The 22,780-nt window shown below is 36.7% G+C and overlaps 1 protein-coding gene across 3 annotated transcripts in view; it reads right to left on the bottom strand.

Moving 5' to 3' along the window:
• Positions 1-22,780, bottom strand: part of Pan3 (poly(A) specific ribonuclease subunit PAN3) — a 147,578-nt gene that overhangs the window by 69,267 nt on the left and 55,531 nt on the right. For 2 of the 3 annotated variants that reach the window (XM_042685359.1, XM_042685360.1), the window contains one exon: positions 15,087-15,234. In XM_042685359.1, the coding sequence (XP_042541293.1) occupies positions 15,087-15,234 (148 nt within the window). Of the gene's footprint in view, positions 1-15,086; positions 15,235-22,780 lie in introns of those variants that run through there. The other variant, XM_042685361.1, reaches the window with a different exon arrangement.

Below are 22,780 nucleotides of genomic sequence, written 5' to 3'. Positions count from 1 at the left end.
TTGTTTCTTCTACATAGAAGAGATCAAATTATCTATCCATCAGTCTGTCTACTTCTGTGGCACTGATGCTTCCCAGGAAAGTGCTCTCACTTGAATCTTTCTGCCAGTCTTTTTCCACTTAGTTTGGTTTTCAGATCAGACCTAATATTATCAGTAGCAAGTACTGCACACATTTGCCACCATACTCAGGATCTCGGTGTTTCAAGTTATGAAATGACAAGTTTTCTGCCTCAGTATCCTACACTTGATCTTAGCCAAAAGGCCGAGAAGCAATCTGCCTCAGTATCCTAAGTGCTGGGACCCTAAGTATGTGCCACTGTGCCTGGAACATAACCAATCTGTAAACAGTAATATGAAGTAACTAGTAAAAATAAAGAGTAAAATGGAATATTAGCACAAAGGTAACATAAATACAAACACCAAGCAAAAACACAAAACTCTACCATATAACTATTCAAATTAAGATTGTATAGTTAGTAATTTAGGATAATCACATGAAGTTACTTAGTACAACTAACTCTATTGTTTTTATTTAAGAATGGTAACCATAGCCAGGTGCCAGTGGCTCACACCTGTAAAACTACTTAGGAGGCTGAGATCTGAGGATCACGGCTCAAAGCCAGCCCGGGCAGGAAAGTCCGTAAGATTCTTATCTCCAATAAACTACCAGAAAACTGGAAGTGGCTTTGTGACTCAAGTGGTAGAGTGCTAGCCTTGAACTGAAGAGCTCAGGGACAGTGCCCAAGCCCAGAGTTCAAGTCCCACAACTGACAAAAAAAAAAGGTAAACATACAAAACTACTATGATTCTTCCAATTACATCAAAAGACTGCTTTTCATAATTCTATTAAGTTTAATAATATTATGCTTGAAGAAAAAAAGTGTAAGAACATACTATCCTAATCTGTAAATATTAGTAAAAATTTCAGAATGGGTTTAACCTAAAAACTCATTGATAGAATAGTAGGATTTACATTGATCAACTATTATAAAATAGAGGCATAATTCCCCAAGTGATCTTACTTATAAATGTTACTTTTCTATTATCAGATTATGACTTTAAAACAACATGACAAAAGGGGGCATTAACAACTGAGGGGCCTGAGGCTGTTACTCAATTGGCCTAACATTCACAAGCCTCCAATTCTGACCCCAATAGCACAAACTAATTAATTAAAGGAGAGAGGGAAGGATGAGGCAGAAAAGGAAGTATAAGAGGAAAGATGAAGGGAATGAAAAGATATAATTAAATGAAATGAATTTGGACAAAATTATTTTCTCATCTCAAACAAGTAATTTTGTCTTGAAATCTGATTCTTGCCTAACACTGAAAAGAATATCCAACACTGTGAATATCATTTGTTTTTACATGTATGAAAATTGAATTCTCAGTGAAATATGCATTTCATCTATTTTTCTTTCTAAAGTTTCAACTGGTAGAGCTTCTTCTATCTGCACATTTATCACAGAAGGAATAAGTCAAAAAATAGCTATCATTAAAAGCAATACTTTTTGTACAGTGTAATAACAATTTTCCATTAATGAAACACCCAAAATTTAGGCTCATGGCAGACTAAACTATTAAAGAAAAAGCTAGTCTCAATCTTGTGATCCTCCTGCTGCAGCTTCCTAAGTACTGTAATTATACAGCATGTCCCCATACCTTGCTTGTGACAGTTTTAAAACACACATATTCAAATACAACATGGAGAGTTTGGTTCAGCTTACACTGAATGCACTTCTTTTCCCTGCATTCACTACAAAAATTGGGAAAAAATACAGAGATTAGCATGGCCCCCATATAAGGATAGCAAGCAAATTTATGTTAAAGACCAATCTTTAGTATCTTTTTATATTTGACTTATTGTTTGAATGTTCTTGAACCATGTATGGTCAAACTGCTGCCTAAATACACAAGACGTGTCAAAAATTCAAATGGAAGGGAGGGAGGGAAGGAGGGAGGGAGGGAGGGGGAAAAGAGGAAGGAGGGAGGGAGGGAGGGGAAAGGAAGGAAGGAGGGAGGGAGGGAGGGAGACTTTAAATAGCCACAGAATTTAAACTACTTATTTTCCAAGCAGTCTGAAAAACTTTATTAGATGTCATATAATTAATTTAAATTATTTTGTCCTATTAACATTACCAAAGTAGAAATCCCTGATGCCCAGTTTTATTGTATTGTGATCTTCATTGAGCTTCAATAACCCCTGCAACAATGAATTCAACATAACTTCAGTTATTCAGAACAGCAACACAAATCAAAAATGAAGTAAAACTAGCCTCAAAGGATAATCTAATGCCCATGTACCTAGTTCACATGCAACAATCAAGTACTTGATTCAAAATATTTCTCGTGGGGCTGGGAAGATGGCTCAGTGGTAGAGTGTTTGCCTTGCATGCATGAGATCCTGGGTTCGATTCCTTAGCACCACATATGCAGAAAAAGCCGAAGTGGCACTGTGGCTCAAGTGGTAGAGTGCTAGCCTTGAGCTAAGAGCTAAGGGACAGCACCCAGGCTCAGAGTTCAGCCCCCACAACCAACAACAACAACAAAAAAATCTCTTAACTGAAAGTGAAGTATTTAAAATTCATTTGTGTTCTTAGCTTTCAGCAGGTTAAGAGGAGGAAGAAGAGGAGTTTCCAAAGGAAATAGAAGACATTAAAAACCTAAATAAAGGAGCTAATTTTAAAATACTGTCCCAGGATATGTAGCAATAGCAAAGCAGCAGCCACAGCAGTAGTAAACACATTAGGAAAGCAAATCTTTTGACTCCTCCAAACCTACTAAAAATCAGCAACTCTGGACATACAACCCATCAAGTGTTGGGTTTTAAAAAGTCTCTGAGTAGATAGAATCTCAAATTTTAGAAGGTACTGTCCTCAAGTTAAGAATATTAATAAACAGCATCATCAGTAACAGGTCAACAAGTGATTAAAATAAAAGACCAAAATGGTTCATATAGGCTTTCCTGAATAAGACTATTGAAGATGCTACTTTTAGGCACTGATCAGATTTAGGGAAAAGAAAATCCTTACCTTTAAGAAGCTAAAATCTAAATATACTGGAGCAGAAGGCCAATGAAAAGAATAAAGAATCTAAATAATTATATAATATTGAAACAAAGTACTCTACAACTCTGGTACCTAAAACATATTCTGGTTCAATACAATTATTTGAGGCACACAGCGTTCAGCAGAAATCAACAAAACAAGTTTGCCTAAAACAAGCAAACAGTAAAATTTGGTAATCTTTCTAGCAAAACATTAGTAAAAATAAAAATTTCTAATGATTAAAACTATAATTATCTAGTAAGAAAAAAATCAACTATGATGGAAAGACTCATTTCTATGGATGACAACTATTAATTTGGTTACTAGATCTGCTTGGTGATATTTTAAAAGTAAATACATGCCAGGGTGGTGGCTCACGCCTATATTCCTAGCTACTCAAGAGGCTGAGATCTGAGGATCATGGTTCCAAGCCAACCTGGACAGAAAAGCCAACCCAGACAGAAAAGTTCCTATGAGACTCTCATCTCCAATTAACTACTTAAAAACTGGAAGTGGCCCTGTGGCTCAAAGTGGTAGAGCACTAGCCTTAAGTAAAAGAGCTCAGGGGCAGCAACCAGGCCCTGCATTCAAGCCCCATGACTGACACCCCCCCCCCCCAAAAAAAGTAGATTCAGTCTGGAGCTAGTGGCTCATACCTGTAATCCTAGCTACTCAGATGTCTGAGATCTGAGGATCTCAGGAACTCATTGACAGCTTCCAGGACCCAAGATTAGAACAAAGTGTGTGTGTGTGAGAGAGACAGCTTCCAGGCCCCAAGTTCAAGCCGTGTGTGCGTGTGTGTGTGCGTGTGTGTGTGTGTGTGTGTGTGTGTGTGTGTGTGTGTCTGTGTGTGTGTGTGTGTGTGTCCTAACTACTTTTAAAAGCATTAAATCCAGGGCTGGGATGTAGCTCAGTGGCAAAGTGCTTGCCTAGCAAATACAACATCCTGGGTTCGATCCCCAGTACCAAAAAAGAAAAGACAAAAAACAGTTTTAAAAAAAGGCATTAAATCCAGAGTTTATAGAGTAATTTGCATATGGCTTCCAAGTTTTCCACTCATACTCCTCCATGCCTCCTTCCTTCTAGCTGACTAGAGGTATGCTAAAAGGTCACTTGGCTTAACAATGACATGCTGTGTACAGGAGGGTCCTAACTAATCTGAACTTGTCTCATACTTACAAAGCAAGACATGGCCTTTTGTCATATTTAGTAACTATACTTGTGATCAACTTGTTGTAGAAGTTTAACCACCATTACTTCAGACTGTGGACGACCAGATTTATGGCCCATAGTAAGCCAAGTAGTCGGTGACTAAAAACATAATAAATTCTATTTATCTATATACTGTTTTATCAAAGGAACACTGCTCATCCCAATCACACAACTATTAGCTACCAGTTACTATTTCTAGGAACACCACTCTTAAGATTTTTATCCAAGACCAGCTTAGGGGAAGTTAGTAAATTTCTATCTCAACCAACAGGCTGAGTTTGATGGTACATGCCTGTCATCCCAGCTATTTGAGCTGTTAGAAGGAAAAAACAGTTACCAACAAACAAACTTAAACAATATCACAAAAATGGCAAAGGCAAAAAAGAACTGGGGATATGACTCAAATGGTAGAGTGACTCCTTACCACCAACAGGGAGGAAAAAAAAAAAAAAAAAAAAAAAAAACTAAAGAATCTAGAACTAAAAATTCAGTTCACATCCAGGCATTCACTAGCATTCATAGTAAGGGTTTACAAGTCTACGTGTGCTAGGGATTTGAACAGGCTACATCTATAACTCTTTTACTATATCTCTTCCCACATGCTCTACTGCACATATGAAAGACAAAAAATGAAGCTTAGAATGAAGGGACAGTTGAAGAATTATCTAACAGAAATAGAGGACTAGCTGGGCACTGGTAGCTCACACCTGTAATCCTAGCTACTCTGGCTGAGATTTAAGAATTGCAGTTCAAAGTCAACCTGGGCAAGAAAATCCATGAGACTCTCATTTCCAGTTAAAAAATATAAACACTGCAGGTGAGGCTGTGGTTCAAGTAGTAGAGTGCTAGCCTTGAGCACAAAAGCCCAAGGACAGCACCCAGGGCCTGAGTTCAAGTTCCAGGACTAGCACCAAAAAAAAAAGAGTTGAGGACTGTTCACAACTGTACAGGTAACACAGGGCATGATGGATTTGTTCATCAAATACTATCTCTCCACTGGACAATTACAATGTATTAGGTGCCAGTAAATCAAAAGATACAGAAATGGTTTCCAGTGCTCCAAACCAATTTGATTTGTAGAGAACAGAAAACAAAACAAAGCAAACCCACTAACTTATAATTCTCCACATTGAGCTAAGATTCATGAATGTTCTCAAGCATTAATTAATTCACATAGTCTCTGCCTTTCAGGTCATTCCAAACCACTCAAATTCTCTGTTCACCCCAGGTTAATCTTGTATTACTGAAACAGGACCCTTACCTATGAAGCAAAAATGTAAATGTGTAGAATTTTCTATCTATACAGAATTTACCAAAAGCCCATGTTCCATTTAAAATCCTTCTAATTCTTCTCTTTTTGCTGTTTCTAAACTGTGTTCATTTGTCTTTTACTTTACTGTCCTCAATTTCCTATAAACCTACATCACTGAAGAACAGAATTTTAAGATTTAAAAGACTTTTCCAATCACCTAATATTATCTTCATCTTACAGAAATGAAGACCCTAAATAAGAAACAAAGTACCATGTTCTAAGGGCCATCGAGTCATAATCCAATGAAAGTAGTCCAAAAGCCACAGGAACTCTGCTGCAGTTGTAGATCACTGAATCTGTACCTATAAGTTGAAGGGAAATCCTGCCCACTCCCATCCAGCCCCTACCCCTTAGTTTGGGATAAGACAGTCAAGATAATGCAATTCACACTGAGAAGTCCACAAGAGGAACTCTCCATTCTTGCAAGACACATTAACCAAGGATTTCCCAACCAGTAGTCTTTATCTACTGGTCACTACTTAATCCTTACCTGACAGGTTTCCAAGCCAGCTGCAGCAGCCACATTCCCCTCTGCGCCATAAACGTCTTGCCTCAGTTTCCTGAAATTCCCAACTGGGACAGGAAAATAGCCAGGTGGCATTCCCAACCTGGTTACGTTCCTATAGTTCTACTGTCAGCCACCTTTCCTGGGACATCACAATCTGGATCTGCATGTATGTATACACAGCAGCCCCTTCTAGGGGCAATGAAAAAGCTCCTCTTCACAAAAACTTTGGGGGAAACCTGATCTTAATAGTTGTTGTTTTTACTAACTCCTCTTAATGAAGAAAACTAAAGAACCTTTCAAAGTTTTGAGTGATTCTGCTGAATATACCTGAAAAACAAAGTAGTTACCAAAAACTGAAAACATGCAATTGCAAACACAAATGCTTTAAAACTGCTTTTAAGAATGCTGAAGAGTATCTCACAACACACAATGACTCAGTTTTCATGCTATTAAACTTTCTAAACAGGCACATTTTTTGTTCCTCATTTCACTATTATTCATCTACAAAAACTGGGCATTTATGATTTTTTAAAGTCTTTTCATACAAGTTTAGCGAAACATTAAACTTTACTACACTTAAGAAATACTCATGAATTAATTATAAAGTTATTCCTCATGGAACTGGAGGTGTGGCTCAAGTGGCAGGGCACAACATGAGCAAAATGAATTATTTCCCAAGATAAAAAGAAATTTTGAGTAATAAAATGAGTAAGCACTTATTAAGCATCAATCACCTCTACATTTGTGGTGATGAAAAATGGCCTGTTCTTGTCTTAAGGCAACCTGGATGTGTAATATGCCTTGGAAACCTAGACTGATAACCTAGGACAATCCTAAATTATGTCTATTAGAAGTATATATAATTCAGAGAAATCAGTTCAGACTGAACATCAAAGTAAATTCATAGCAGAATTATACAAGTAACCACACTGAACTGATATATAAGGGTAAGCATTGAAAAATAATTACAAGGGAAATTTGTAGTTATATGCTCTTCATGATGGAGATGTTTAAAAACTATGTATCAATAATTATACTACTTAATAAACATAAAAGTGATAGATTAAGAGTACTGAGGTCCAGCCAGGCACTGATGGCTTGTCTGTAGTCCTAGCTACTTAAGAGGCTGCTATTTGAGGATTGCTGCTTGAAGCCAGCCCAGGTGGGAAAGTCCATGAAGTGGAACTGATGCTCAAGTGGTAGAGCAATAGCCTTGAGCAGAAGAACTTATAGAGACAATGCCCAGGCGCAGGGTTCAAACCTCAGGATACACATGGACACACGGACAGGGACATACACACACACACCACACACACGCACAAGTATTGAGGCCTTGGGTATATAAATATAGAGCCAAAGACACATAGTAAAAATTTAAATATAAGCTAAGATCCTTTACAAAACCACAGATTCACCCTATTGGTAAATTTCCTACTTTGCCAATGGTATAATCTTAGATTATATGTCACAATAATAATACAGCCAAATACATCTGTGGATTTAACTTCATCTACAATAGTGTTCCAGTCTTTAGAGGTCATGTTTGACCTACACATTTTGTTTAGTTTCAATAATATTTTCCCCAATTCTCTCATCTTACAGTCTTAGAAGTCAACTCATTTTACAGATACAAACAAAAACTAGTCAAATGAATAAAGTTAACTTGAAAGGCCTAATAAGAAAACATTTTGATTTATCCGATTCAACTAATACTAGCAGACAGAAGACAAAACAGAGTTCAGTTGGACATAACACATATCTCATTTCAATTCAAACTGTTAATATGTAGACCAGGTTGCCTTGCTGCTAATGAAATCTTCACAACTTGTAGGTAACTTAGCAGAAGCTAGATTAATAATTTGTCAAGAATCTCATTGCTCTTCTAATAGGGTACTATGACTAGTTTGATGAATAACCAATATTATATTACTACCTAAGTCAACTACAATGCAATTTAGATACATTAAACCTCCATTTCCCCATCTGTGACATGAAATGTCACAGAGCTAAAGAATCAGAGCTTTGGAAGTGGCGCTGTGGCTCAAGTGGTAGAGCACTCGCCTTGAGCTGAAGAGCTGAGTGACAGCGCCCAGTCCCAGAGTTCAAGCCCCACGACCAAAAAAAAAAAAAAAAACCAACAACCAAAAAAAAAAGAATCAGAGCTTTATTATTTTTAGCACAGAATTTTAAAACTAAAAGGGGTCTTGTCAACATAATAGAAGAGCTATTTTAACACACACTTGTAAAATATTTTGGGCTTGGAAGGTGCTCAGTGGTAGAGTGCTTGCCTTGCATACCTGAGGCCCTGGGTTCAATTCCTCAGCACCACACAAGCAGAAGTGGTGCTGTGGCTCAAGTGGTAGAGTGCTAGCCTTGAGCTGAAGAGCTCAAGGACAGTGTCCAGGCCCAGAGTTCAGGCCCCACAACTGACAAAAAATTAATAAATTAATTAAAATATTTTGGTTTCTGTGAACAAGACTGAGTAAATATTCATTTTTCCTTCTTTCCCATCCTGACTCATCCCTTCAATGTGTTTGCCAAGATAAAAATAAAAAGAACAGTATTGGCCAGTTGACTCATCAATGTGGCACTATCACCTTCAGACTGTATTAAATGGTTGTTCAGTATCTCATAAAACAGATATAAGAAGTATTCTCCTCAAGCCGGGCGCTGGTGGCTCACGCCTGTAATCCTAGCTACTCAGGAGGCTGAGATCTGAGGATCGAGGTTCAAAGCCACCCCGGGCAGGAGAGACCATTAGACTCCTATCTCCAATAAACCACCACAAAACCGGAAGTGGCGCTGTAGCTCAAGTGGTAGAGCGCTCGCCTTGAGCTGAAGAGCTGAGGGACAGCACCCAGGCCCAGAGTTTAAGCCCCATGACCGACCAAAAAAAAAAGTATTCTCCTCATGTTCATCCTTTATAAAAACCTGAGAATATAGGAAAGGTTGGGAGAAATGGAGGAGAACACAAAAGGGGTGACAAAAGAACACAGAAGGGATGACATTGATCTTGATGCATTGTACTTCTAAAATTTAATTTCTTGAATGAGAACCACTGTCTATGACTACTTTAAAAAAAAAAAAAAAAAACCTAAACAGGCCAGGATATGACTAAGTGGCAGAACACTTGCCTAGCATGTCTGAGATCCTGAATCCAATCAGAGAACACAGAACAAAAGCCCCATAACAAAATTGTTTTTAAAATGATTGTTAATAATGCTGAGTTTAGTACAATAATTACTCTTCTCTCTAAATCAATTAACCACAATAATTTGCAACAAAAATATATTTAATGGTCCAAAATGTTGTATGCTCCCCATCTTTACCAAATAAGTACGTGTAAATGCTAAAGTCATTATGACTCTTTTCTTCATTTATAAATCGATAGTAGGGAAGGAAGAGATGGTAGGGGAAAAACAAAGGAGGCAACAATGCTTGATAAGAAATGTACTCATTACCTTGCTCATATAACTGCTACCCCTCTGTACAGTATTTTCACAATCAAAAAAAAATTATTAAAAAAATAAATCAGGGGCTCGCAAGGTGGCTCAGTGGTAGAGTGCTTGCCTTGCATGCATGAGGCCCTGGGTTCGATTCCCCAGCACCACATAAGCAAAAAGAAAAAAGCTGGAAGTGGTGCTGTGGCTCAAGTGGTAGAGCCCTAGCCTTGAGCTGAAGAGCTGAGGGACAGCGCCCAGGCCTAGAGTTCAAGCCCCACGACCAGAACCCCCCCCAAAAAATAAATAAAAATAAATCAATAGTAACATTTCCAAATTCAAATTTATCTCTGCCCCTCTCCAATACCCACATACAACTAAACAGAACAAGAGAGGCTGGATTCCAGAGTCTCAACTATGCACAAACCACCTTGTGATATAAAATCTGAATACTACTCAGAAGTATATGGTGCTCCTGTACTACCTCTTAAAATCTTATTGCAATAATATCAATTTAATACATAATTACTCTTAAGAATTCACTGGCTAAGTCTATGATCAAACTGAAGTTTTAAAGGAAAAACCTGAATCAAAAGAACAGTTATCAATTTGTTTTCACAATTAAGTTATTTTTGTGGCATAAAAGATTAAACTATCATTTCAAATGCTCAGTAGTCATAATTTCACTCCTAAAGGCTTATTAAAAAATCTTTGCTAAGCAAGAAGCACTAGAAAAATATATCTTTAGACTATAAATTACTTAGAAAAGTATTCTTAATATAACACACTCAGTTAATTTTGTTAAGGGTGATAATTTAATGATTCTGAACTTTTGGAAATTTGTAAAACTCATGATAATGAAGGTTGTAACCAGAGAAAAATATCTATTTACAAATAGAAAACATACATGTAATTACAAGTGTTCTTAAAGAGAATGAAGCCCAAGTTAGGTACCATGCCCTAAATATTCTTTTTTTTTTTTTTGTTGGTTGTGGGGCTTGAACTCTGGGCCTAGGCGCTGTCCCTCAGCTCTTCAACTCAAGGCGAGCGCTCTACCACTAAAGCCACAGCGCCACTTCTGCCTTAAATATTCTTACAAATACTTACTATGATTAGAAATGTAGCTATTGTTTCTTAGTTAAATGAGCATAATAACACCAACTCTATACTCTTGATTTCTTAAAAATAAAAAATTGGTACCTATACAATTCAATAGAAGTTTAATATAATCACATATTGTTAGTGCTTTTATTTATTTTTTTGGTCGGTCGTGGGGCCTGAAAGCTGGGCCTGGGCGCTGTCCCTCAGCTCTTCAGCTGAAGGCTAGCACTCTACCACATGAGCGTCAGCCCCACTTCTGGCTTTTTCTGCTTATGTGGTGCTGAGGAATCGAACTCAGGGCCTCAGGCATGTAAGGCAAGCAATCCAACACTGAGCCACCTTCCCAGCCCCTATTAGTGCTTTTAATGTCAACTATAATTAGCTATAAATTCAAATTGTTTTGTATGTTTTACTTACTGTACATTGAAACTTGCTAAAAATGTAATTTGTAATTTTTTAAATGATCAAAACAAATTTTGAAAAACAAAGCTGACCCACTCAGGACCTACTCTGTACCAGACATTACAATTTTGTTCTTTTGTCATGTATGGAAATGCCAAATCTTAACGACTAACTCAATTTTGCTAAAATATTTTTACATTTTTTATATTTTACATTTTTTATTAACAAAAAAACTGTGTTGCGTACGTGAGCGCACACACACACGTTTAGATATCCATAAAGAAAATGAAACTAGAAATGTCAAACTAAGGTTTATTTTTTAGAAAAATAGTAACTTGGCAACTGTCAAGAGCAACAGCCTTTAGGATAATCAAAATTGAAAGAAAAAGCCAAACACTGGTGGTTCACACCAAACCTAGCCACTCCTATGGCTGAGATCTGAATATCAAGGTTCAAAGCCAGCCTGGGTAGGAAAGTCCAAGATTCTTATCTCAAATTCAGAACCAAAACTACAAAAGTGGAGCTGTGGCTCAAGTGGTAGAGTACTAGTTTTAAGCACAAAAGCTCATGGACAGCACCTAGGCCCTGAGTTCAAGCCTAAAGAACGACACCAAAAAAACTAACGAAAAAAGGTGCTATATATATAAATTATCAATATATTAGGCTGATAATAGAAAAGTATAGTATTAAAGCATCACAAAGTAAAGAAAGCATATAATCTTATATGATTATACTATTGTAATCTAAAATGAAAATGCCCAGAACGTTCTCCAGGTATTTACAGGTAAGAAATAATAGATGTTGAAGGGAGTAAAATAATTTTCTGAAATAAAAGCATATTTAAGTTATTTATTCTTTGCTAAATCTGCAGTTAAGACATAAGCTAAGATGAAGAATAATACAAATGCAAAGACATTATCATTTCAGTATTTTTAGAAAAAATACTGTCACATGAATAAAACACTTTTGAAATAAGTTGTAAAAAAATTGAAGAATCTAATTAAGGTTTTGACTTATTTCAAATAGGTCTGGAATTGCTTTCATTATTACTAGGAAGTAAAATGACCATTCTAATACTAAGGTTTTATAGAAGAATAAGCAGTAGCTATGTTAGTTTTAAAGTCAGTCAATTTCACCCTACATTTAAATCGTTGTGCCCCGAAGGGTAAACAAAGGAGGAGGCTACAATGCTTGATAAGAAATGTACTCACTATCTTGCCCATGTAAATGTAACCCCTCTGTACAGTATTTTCACAATAATAAATAAATAAATTGTTGTGCCCAACTGGGACACACACCTATAAACAATTACTAAAAAACACTTAAAGAAATACCACAATACTAATGGATATTTTAACTAAATGTTTCCAAAATTTAAAAATGCTATTATTATTTTTAATGCCCCATTACTTTAAAAGATTATTTTGGAGAACTATGGGTATAGTTCAGTAGTAGAGGTGTTCAACATGGTTTGTTGATCCCCAGCATTTTTATCTGTGAAAATGTCAAATCTAGAAAGTCTGATCTAATATGCAAATAAAAATATTTACTTTGCCGGGTGCTGGTGGCTTACATCTGTAACCTTAGCTGCTCAGGAGGCTGAAATCTGAGGAACACGATTCAAAGCCAGCCTGGGCAAAAAAGTCTGTGAGATTCTTATCTCCAATTAACCACCAGAAAACGAGAAGTAGAACTGTGGCTCAAAGTGGTAGCCCTATACTTGAGTCCTCAGGGACAGTGCTCAAGCTGAGTTCAAGCCCCACAACAGTGGTGGGTGTGTGTGTAGGGGAGGGAGGTGTATGTGTGTAAATATTACATATAGACATATGTGTATATATTGTATATTTACATATAAGATCTATACATATGCATATATATTATATGTAAATATATTTGCTTTTGATTATCTAATTTATAAATATATGTTTATAAACACATTTATATTTACTTCTGATACAATTCAATCAAGAGGGGCTGGGAAGGTGGCTCAGTGGTAGAGCGCTTGCCTTGAGCTGAAGAGCTGAAGGACTGCACCCAGGCCCAGAGTTCAGGCCCCACTACCCGACCCAAAAAAAAAAAAAAAAAAAGATACATAATAGTAGATTACAACTTTACTGGTAAGTATAGACAATGTCTCTTTAAGAAACTTAGATAGCAACTTTGTAGATTATACTTCTATAAATAATGTGAATTCACTTCAATGGAGGAAAAATCATGATATGTATTATTTACAAATAAAACTTTCAGGCTATTAGAGTTATGCCCTTTTGGCACTGCTCTCTAGGGAAGCAGTGCAAGTATACTAGTTTTAACTTAATCTATAAAAAGACATGGTAGGGCTGGGAAGGTGGCTCAGTGGTAGAACGCTTGCCTTGCATGCATGAGGCCCTAGGTTCGATTCCTCAGCACCACATAAGCAAAAAGAAAAAAGCTGGAAGTGGTGCTGTGGCTCAAGTGGTAGAGCACTAGCCTTGAGCTGAAGAGCTGAGGGAAAGCGCCCAGGCCCAGAGTTCAGGCCCCACGATCAGAAACCCCCCCCCCCCCCCCAAAAAAAAGAACATGGTAGAAAACATAGTAAAGGGACAAGTGGAAGGAGTTAAGATACTAGGGGATGAGTAGGGACAGCAAGAGAGAAAGAGAGTACTGATAAAAGTTTTAGCAACAGAAGTTCTGGGTCACTCATACTTTATTTGCTTAGACAGATGCTGTACTCAATACTGCAATATTTTATCTTCTACCATTCTTATTAATGTAGATATTGATGCAGATGTAACAAACCAAGATTCACTTTGTTGAATTAAGCTGTGAAGGCAGTCTAGCTCTCAAATGATAAAGCTAAGTCTTTTGGTTTTGTTCTAGTATACAAGTATTTCATTTGTTTCATTTTTGTTTTGTCCAAGACAAAGTGATGATTTTCTGGTACAGGATGCAGAAACAATCTGTGTATGGAGCTGAAATATATCGCAGGATAATAACCTACTCAACAATAACCTACTCAGCAATATGTTTACCTTGCATTCCAAACCAAGGCATACACTAGTGGGAATGGACAATGTTCATTATCTAAGACATTTTTCATATTTTTACGTTAAAAATCTATTCATTATAGTGTGAATTTTTAAGATAAAAGACTTTGAAGGATTATGTGTCCCTCAAAAGGTCACCTTGAACTATGTTCAAAACCCCAGGAACAGCCAGGCACACACACCTATAATCCTAGCTAGCTACTCAAGAGGCTGAAATCTGAGGATCTCAGTTTAAAGCCAGCCCAGGTAGAAAAGTCCCCTGAGAATCTTATCTCAACTAACCACTCAAAAACTGAAAGTGGTGCTGTGCTCAAATTGTAGAGCACTTACCCTGAGCACAAAGAGGCTCAGAGACAGTGCCAGGCCCTGAGTTCAAGCCCACAATCAACAAAACAAAACAAAAAGTACAAGTGCATTTGCTCAATTCTTCTGTCATTATGGATATATCAGAAAGAAAATGATTGGGATGTAAATTTTCCTAACTACAATGATTCCTGATGTTGCATGGTTTTCCTACTGTTTCAAATACTTTATCCAATTTTAAATTATTAATACAGCATTTGTAATCAAACATCTGAAAGGTATTTAGAATTCATCTAAAAACATCTGGAAAGATATGTTTGAAATGACATGGGACTACTTAAAAAAAAACAGTACAAAAGGAAGGCTTTGAGTCATATATACACATTAATATTTCCTCTATTTCTATATCTTTATACAAGGTTGAAAGAGCACCGCTGATGCTTTTAAAACAAGGGAAACACCAAGATTCAGAATTTTTTCCAAACAAACATCTTTAGGTTTATTTTTTTGCTTTAAAAAAATCCTCACATATAATTGCTTGATATTTAAATTTTGTTTTAGAATTCTCAATTATACATTCAATCTGAGGTACCAAAAGCTACAACATAAAACTTATATATAATGTGTTTTAAAGTAATTAATTGAAATATACAATTTCTGTTCTGACAAATTAAAAAAAAAATGATGCTTACAGATTTGTATCTGGAACTCACTGGAAATAATTACTCAACTTACCTGGTGCTAATCCAGCAGTAGCAGGGCTTCCCATGGATGGGTGAGAGAAAACTTGAGAGAAGGCAGACATATTTGACTGGGACACGTTACTCAGCCTGGAGGTTGATCCTCCTTTAGGAATAAACTCGCTTGCAGTAGGATTTGGTGTCTATTTAAAAATCAAATATAGAAGTTAACACACTTCTGGACCCCCCCCCCCCAAAAAAATGCTTGTCTCTACTCGGTATTATTCTACAGTGCTTTTCTTACAGAGTAACCATTTTAATGATAGTATTTGCAAGGGTTTTAATTTTTAGGTGTTAGTGTAGTACAATTACACTTGTGAAAGCAAACTTGAAAATCCACTTTAAAATCTAAGCCTTTCATTTGTAGAATTTTAATCTCTGCCCAACGTAAATTTTGCCTTTATTGTCATCTTATCAAACTACGCTAACATTTTAGAGAAGTAGGAGATTAAAACGACCTCAAAACTAAACACAAGTTTCGGGCTGGGAAGTTGGCTCAGTGGTAAAGTGCTTGCCTCACATGCATGAGGTCTTGGGTTCAATTCCTCAGCACCACATAAGCATAAAAAAGCCAGAAGTGAAGCTGTGGCTCCAGTGGTAGGGTGCTAGCCTTGAGCTGAAGAGCTGAGAGACAGCGCCCAGGCCCAGAGTTCAGCCCCCACGACCGACAAAAAAAAAAAACAACTAAACACAAGTTTCAATTTTAGTATCTTTAAACCACTTCTAACAGATAGAGGTTAAAAGTGCCTTTCTTTCCAAATCAATCACTTCCTTCTTTGTAAGCACACACATTTTGACAACATAGTGGCATGTATTTCACTAATAGGACAAAGACAAGAAAAAGACTGAAAAACAATATATAGGAACAATTAGGAAATAGGAAAAGTTAAATATAGAGGACCCAATACCTACAAAGTATCACATGAATCTTTCTACACTAAAAATACTTTTTTTCAGAGATATTATGGCATTGATTGTTCTTCTGGCCTTATCAAACTACATTAAATTCATGTCTGGTTTCATTTCTATACGAGATTAAAAAAAATAAGCAACTAATAAGCACTACCAAAACAACCTCTTTATTTGGTATGAATGATATTTTAAATCACCAGAGTTCAAATGGAGAATTAAGAGATAATGAGTCAATGGGCTAATCTAAGTATAAACTTAACGTAGCATTAACAATTGAGTCAGAGAAAATAAGACACATATTAATAAAATATGGAATTTCTAAGTATATGGTTACGTAAAATACACCTCAAAAAGAGAACAAGTCTCTATTACTTATACATCAAAGATATGAAATACCAGGCTAAGCTAAAATGTATATTCCAAAAAGAAAAAAAAGTTTTATATATAAATTTATTTTTTAACTCTTTCAGATTCTGAAGTTTTTCTTAAAGAATGACATGTTCTCTAAGGGATGGCCAAAGAATTTCTGGAAAAGAAAACCAACCATGGCATTTTACTAATGCAGTACTTCCTGTTACAAAAGAATACATTGGGGACTGGGAATGTGGCTCACTGGTAAAGTGTGTACCTAGCATGCATGAAACCCTGGTTTTGATTCCTCAGTACCACATACACAGAAAAAGCCAGAAGTGGCACTATGGCTCAAGTGGTAGAGTGCTAACCTTGAGCAAAAGAAGCTCAAGGACAGCGCCTAGGCCCTGAGTTCAAGCTCCAGGACTGGCCAAAAAAATAAAAAATAAATGGTTGCAGAAAGGACAAGTAAGTCCATCAGATCTCATGTGCAGCAGTTAACCCTAAATCTATCCTTAGAGAAGACAGTCAAAATAAAATTATCACATAACTTAGGAGTAGAAATGCCTAAGAAATGAGACTTTAGAACTAATGAATTCCTAGGGAGACTGCAAAATTGGATAAGGAAATAATATCCACATGTAACATTTTTAGAATCTTGCTGAGAAATAAACAGCTTTTCATATATGTGCTATAATTACAATGAATACCAGACTATCTGGGTTTGAAACTGAGCTTCTCCAACTTAAACCTATTTTATTTTGAAAGCCTATTTTTACAGAACTATAAAGAAGAAAATAGAGACAAAAGCTCATTGTGTTTTTAACCAATCATAAATAGAATTTTATAACAAACTTAAAGAGCTTTCAAATTCATTACAGTATATTACAATTAATGAAACTATTAAAGTTAACACATTAATTGAAATTTCTAGAGATAACCACAGATGTCCAAAACCTACTCAACGGTGGGTTGGAATTTAAAATAAGAGCTTGAGCCAAGTGCTGGTGGCTTATGCCTGTAATCCTAGCTACTCAGAAAGGTGAAATCTGAGGACTGAAGTCTGTGAGATTCTTATCTCCAATTAACCAGCAAAAAGCTTGAAGTGGAGCTGAAGTTCAAGTGGTAGAGCACTAGCTTTGAGCAAAAAAGCTCAGGGGCAGTGCCCAGGCCCTGAGTTCAAGCCTTAGGACCCAGACCAAATAAATAAATAACCTAAAAACTGAAACTTGGGCTGGGAAGGTGGCTCAGTGGTAGAGTGCTTGCCTTGCATGCATGAAGCCCTGGGTTCAATTCCTCAGCACCACATAAGCAGAAAAAGCCGGAAGTGGTGCTGTAGCTCAAGTGGTCGAGCGCTAGCCTTGAGCTGAAGAGCTGAGGGACAGCGCCCAGGCCCAGAGTTCAGGCCCATGACTGACAAAAAATAAAAATTAAAATTAAAATAAATAAATAAATAAATAAAAACTGAAACTTAAAAGAACAGCTTCCTTTCCTAAGAAGGTCCTTAAGTGGATGGTTTGGGTATTTGTTTTATTCTTCTGCAGGAATTGATACCAGAGAGAAAAGGAGAAACAGTCCTATATATGATTTAGGTTATATCAATAATGACACCATGTCAGGAAGAAATCTATAATGAACAAACAGTATAAATAAATTAACTGCAGCTAGATTAGCTCTCAAGTATCTTTAAACTAACCCAAAGTATTTTTCATGGTAAAAAAAAAAAATTTTTTTGGCCAGTCATGGGGCTTGAACCCAGGGCCTAGGCACCGACCCCAAGGTTCTTTTGCTCAAGGATAGCACTCTACTTTGAGCCACAGCGCCACTTACGGCTTTTTCTGTGTATGTGGTACTAAGGAATCAAACCCAGGGTTTCATGCATGCTAAGGCAAGCATTCTACCACCTTCCCAGCCCCATAAAACTCCTTAAAATAATGATTACAATATAAAGATTCATTCTTAAAATATTACTAGTTTAAAATTATTTTAATATTACTGACTTAAAATATAAATAAATTTATTAAAACTATAAAAACTTAGTGAAAACAGAAGGCATACAATTTTGACATGTTACAAGAATTATTTATAGGCCAGGTGCCAGTGTCTCCCAACTATAATCCTCATTATTCAAGAGGCTGAGCTTTGAGGATTAAGATTCAAAGCCAGTTCTTGCTAGAAGTTCCCAGGACAAATCCCAGAGCCTCTTATCCAATTAACTAGCTAGCACAAAAAGTCCAGAAGTGACGATTGGGAGGATGTCACCCTTGAGTATAAAAGCCAAGTTATAGAGCGCTAGACTCTTGAGTTCAAGCCTCAGTACCAGCACACACAAAAGTAGTATTACATCATTGATTATATCTTAAATGAGATAGCATTAAATCCAGACAACCACATAACCCAACTGATAACCATCAATAGACAACTGATCAATATAGGTTCATTTACTAATGAAGTAATTTTTTGATGGGGTTCTAACCCCAAGTTAAATACAAGTTGATACTTTTCTACTATCACATTACCCAAAACAAACATGTTTTTTAAGTAAAATGCAGTTTTTAATACCCAGTGGACATTATTAAAAGCAGACTTTAGTAAAGTATCCATAAAGTAAGGGCCCAGTATAATATGCAGGGCAATTAAGATAAAACAGACATCCATTATATTTCTAATTAGAAAAACAGGAACAGGTTCACATTGAATGAAAATTCTTTTTACATGATATTGTAAAATATATTGTATAGCAAAGCAAAACAAAGTTGTTTCATAGTGATGGAAGAATGACCAAGAAACTACTTGAATTCTCTACTATTGTTCAGGGTTTTGAAAACCACACTGAAAACTCATGACCCTACAAACTATCTTGCATAATATTTAGCTTCTCAAAAATGAACTCAGTTTATCCAGCTTTAATGGCTTTATTAAGATGTTATCATCTAAGATACTGAGTGAACTAGAACCTGTTCTTAGCATCTCCATTTATAACTGAGATAAAATAATTGCTCATATACAAGTTTTGATAACTCATAACATACACAGCCCTAAAGCCATTATCCAAATACATTTACTCAATACATCCATCATCACTAAGTTTTTCTAAACTTCTTTAAAGCCCTTCTTCAAACTTTTTTTTACCATCATGTTTCCAAATAACTGATCAACTTTAAGTCACTGTAAGTTTGAATTTTCTAGAATTATATATAAACCAATTGTATATGCCTCTAAGTTTTTCAACTGGCTTCTTTTTTACTCTGCATCAGAGTCATCTATTCCATTCCATCTATAATATTTGATCAGTAATCAACAATATTACCAAACAGTAACACAATTTGTTAATCCCTTCATCTACTAGATTTTTCCAATTTTGAGTTATTACAAATTAAGTTACTATAAGCGATCATATACGGGTCCTTTTATGTACATATATTTTGTTACTTCTGCTTAATTATCAACATTGAATACTTACACATTGTAAGTATGTACACATAACAACCAGAAGGCATGAACTCAGGGACTACATGCTGTTCCTGAGCTTTTCTGCTCAAGACTAGTGCTCTACCACTTTGAGCCACAGCTCCACTTTTCTGGTAGTTAATTGGAGATAAAGTCTCATGGACTTTCCTGCCCAGGTAGGCTTTCCATCTCCACCCTCAAATCTCAGACTCATGAATGCGTGAGCCAATAGCACCCAGACTATACATAACCTTTTTAAAGAAACTAGTTGTCCTGTTTCATTATTTCCAAAAGTGCTGTATAGGGGAACAGGTTTCTCTGTTCTCAAGAATGTATGCTTTGGAAGTGGCGCTGTAGCTCAAGTTGGTAGAGTGCTTGCCTTGAGCTGAAGAGCTGAGGGACAGTGCCCAGGCCCAGAGTTCAAGCCCCATGACCAACAAAAAACAAAAATAAAACAAAACCAAAAAACCAACGTATTTTTCATTTTAAACATCCTAGTTATGTACTCATATATGGTTATGCACTGAGTTTTTATTTTCTGAAACACAAGCTTGACTGGAACTCTCAACTGCTGAGATAACATATCTGTTCACTGTTGTATTCGACATTTTTTGGCTTAAATCTGCATTTTTTGGGGGAGAGTCAGTCGTGGGGCTTGAACTCTGGGTCTGGGCACTATCCCTGCGCTCTTCAGCTCAAGGCGAGCTCTTTAGCTCTAGGCAAGGGCACTACCACTTGAGCTACAGCACCACTTCCGGTTTTCGAGGGGTTTATTGGAGATAAGAGTCTCACGGACTTTCCTGCCTGGGTGGCTTTGAACCATGATCCTCAGATCTCAGCCTTCTGAATAGCTAGGATTACAGGCGTGAGCCACAGAGCCTGGCTAAATCTGCACTTCTTATGACTATGTACTGCTGTTTGTTATTAATAATAATAATATTAGCTATTCTATCTCTTCTTTGATAAAGTGTTAACATGTTGGGGTCATTTTATTAAATGTTTTGTTCTCTATTGTGTTACTTTGAGAGTTCTTTATATATTCTAGACAAAATTCCTTTTGTCATATAATTTACAAATATTTTCTCTCAGAATATGGTTTATCTTTTATTTCTCTTTCAAACAACCCACTTTCTTTTTAATAGACCCATAAATCTAAACATTTACCTAATCAAAGCCACAGACATTTTACTCGTTTCTTCCTGTATTTTGTAGCTTTATACTTTACATTTAAGCCTATGATCTCATTTAGAACATTTTTCTTTCTAAGCACATATATTTTCAACTGTTCTAACATAATTTCCTAAAAGGATCTTTCTCCACTGAATAGTGTGTCCGGAAACTTAACTCACAAGTTAATTTCAATAAAGAAACTCTCTATTCTGTGGAGAAAAATCTGTTTATCTTTATGTCAATGTCACATTGTCTTGTTCAGTGCAGCTACTATAAAAGTAATTCAGGTAATATAAGCACTACATCTTTTTCATCTTGTTTTAAATTGCTCTGGCTTAACATTCCTTTTCATTTTCATACAAATAATGGAATAAAGTCTCTGGTTTCTACTTAATAATATGCCAAGACTTCATTTTATAAATTATCTTGGGGGGCTGGGAAGGTGGCTCAGTGGTAGAGCGCTTGCCTTGCATGCGTGAGGCCCTGGGTTTGATTCCTCAGCACCACATAAGCAGAAGAAAAAAAAAGCCGGAAGTGGTGCTAAGGCTCAAATGGTAGTGTGCTAGACTTGAGCTGAAGAGCTGAGGGACAGCGCCCAGGCCCAGAGTTCAGGCCTCACGACCTGACCCAAAAAAAAAAAAAAAAAAAATCTTGGATCTCATCAATTTTGGGGACTGACACCTTAGCAATTACTGAGTCTCCCAAATTTAGGTCTTTAATTTTTCTCAATGTTGTTTCTCAATTTTAAATGTTCATACCTTTTGTCACAATGATCCTTAAGAGTTAGAACTTAGGACCTGGGTTATGTCCCACAACTTTTTTGCTTTGCCATTTGAGCTTCCAGCTTTTTGGTAGTTAATTGGAGATAAGAGTCTCCCAGACTTTCCTACCCTGAGTTGACTTTGAACCAAGCTCCTAAGATTCAAATTTTATATAATTTTTATGTTAATATGGTATAGTTTTAATTTTACCTTATGATTGACTATTGCTATTTCCTATTGGCTGCTAGAACAATCACCACAAAGGTGGTGGCTTACCATTAACAGTAATTTATTCTCATACAATTCTGAAGGCCAGAAGTCCAAAACAGGAGGGTTGGCAGATTGATATCCCCTCCAAAAAGTCTAGAGTAAAATCTATCTATATTAGCCTTTTGAATTCTTCAGCTTATTGTGGTTATACTACATCACTTCAATTTCTGCTACATGTTCCAATCACCTTCTCTTATGTGTGTAATATATTTCAGCCTTGCTTTTTTTTTTTTTTTTTGGGGGGGGGGGGGGGGGTCCGGTCGTGGGCCTGAACTCTGGGCCTGGGCGCTGTCCCTCAGCTCTTCAGCTCAAGGCTAGTGCTCTACCACAGCGCCACTTCCAGCTTTTTTCTTTTTGCTTATGTGGTGCTAAGGAATCGAACCCAGGGCCTCAAGCATGCAAGGTAAGCACTCTACCACTGAGCCACCTTCCCAGCCCCTGTATTTCAGCCTTGTAAGAACAATTATTGTTGGATTTAAGACCCACTGGATAATTCCAGATGATCTCATCTTAATATCTTTTATTTTCTAATACACTTTTTTCAAATAGAATAAAATTCATGCCAGGCGCCCGTAGCTCACGCCTGTAATCCTATCTACTCAGAAGTTAGATCTGAGGATCCCAATTCAAAGCCAGCCCAGGCAGGAAAGTCCGTGAGACTCTCATCTCCAAGTAACCACCAGAAAACCATAAGTGGTGCTGTGGCTCAAGTCGTAGAGTTAGCCTTGAGCTGAAGAGCCCAGGAACAAGCCCAGAGTTCAAGCTCTAGGACCAA

The sequence above is a fragment of the Dipodomys spectabilis genome, unplaced genomic scaffold, assembly GCF_019054845.1.
Source record: "Dipodomys spectabilis isolate Male_0828 unplaced genomic scaffold, ASM1905484v1 ptg000095l, whole genome shotgun sequence".
In the NCBI taxonomy this organism is placed as follows: domain Eukaryota; kingdom Metazoa; phylum Chordata; class Mammalia; order Rodentia; family Heteromyidae; genus Dipodomys; species Dipodomys spectabilis.
Note: the sequence above shows the minus strand (reverse complement) of the source record. Positions and strands in the feature narration are given on the sequence as shown.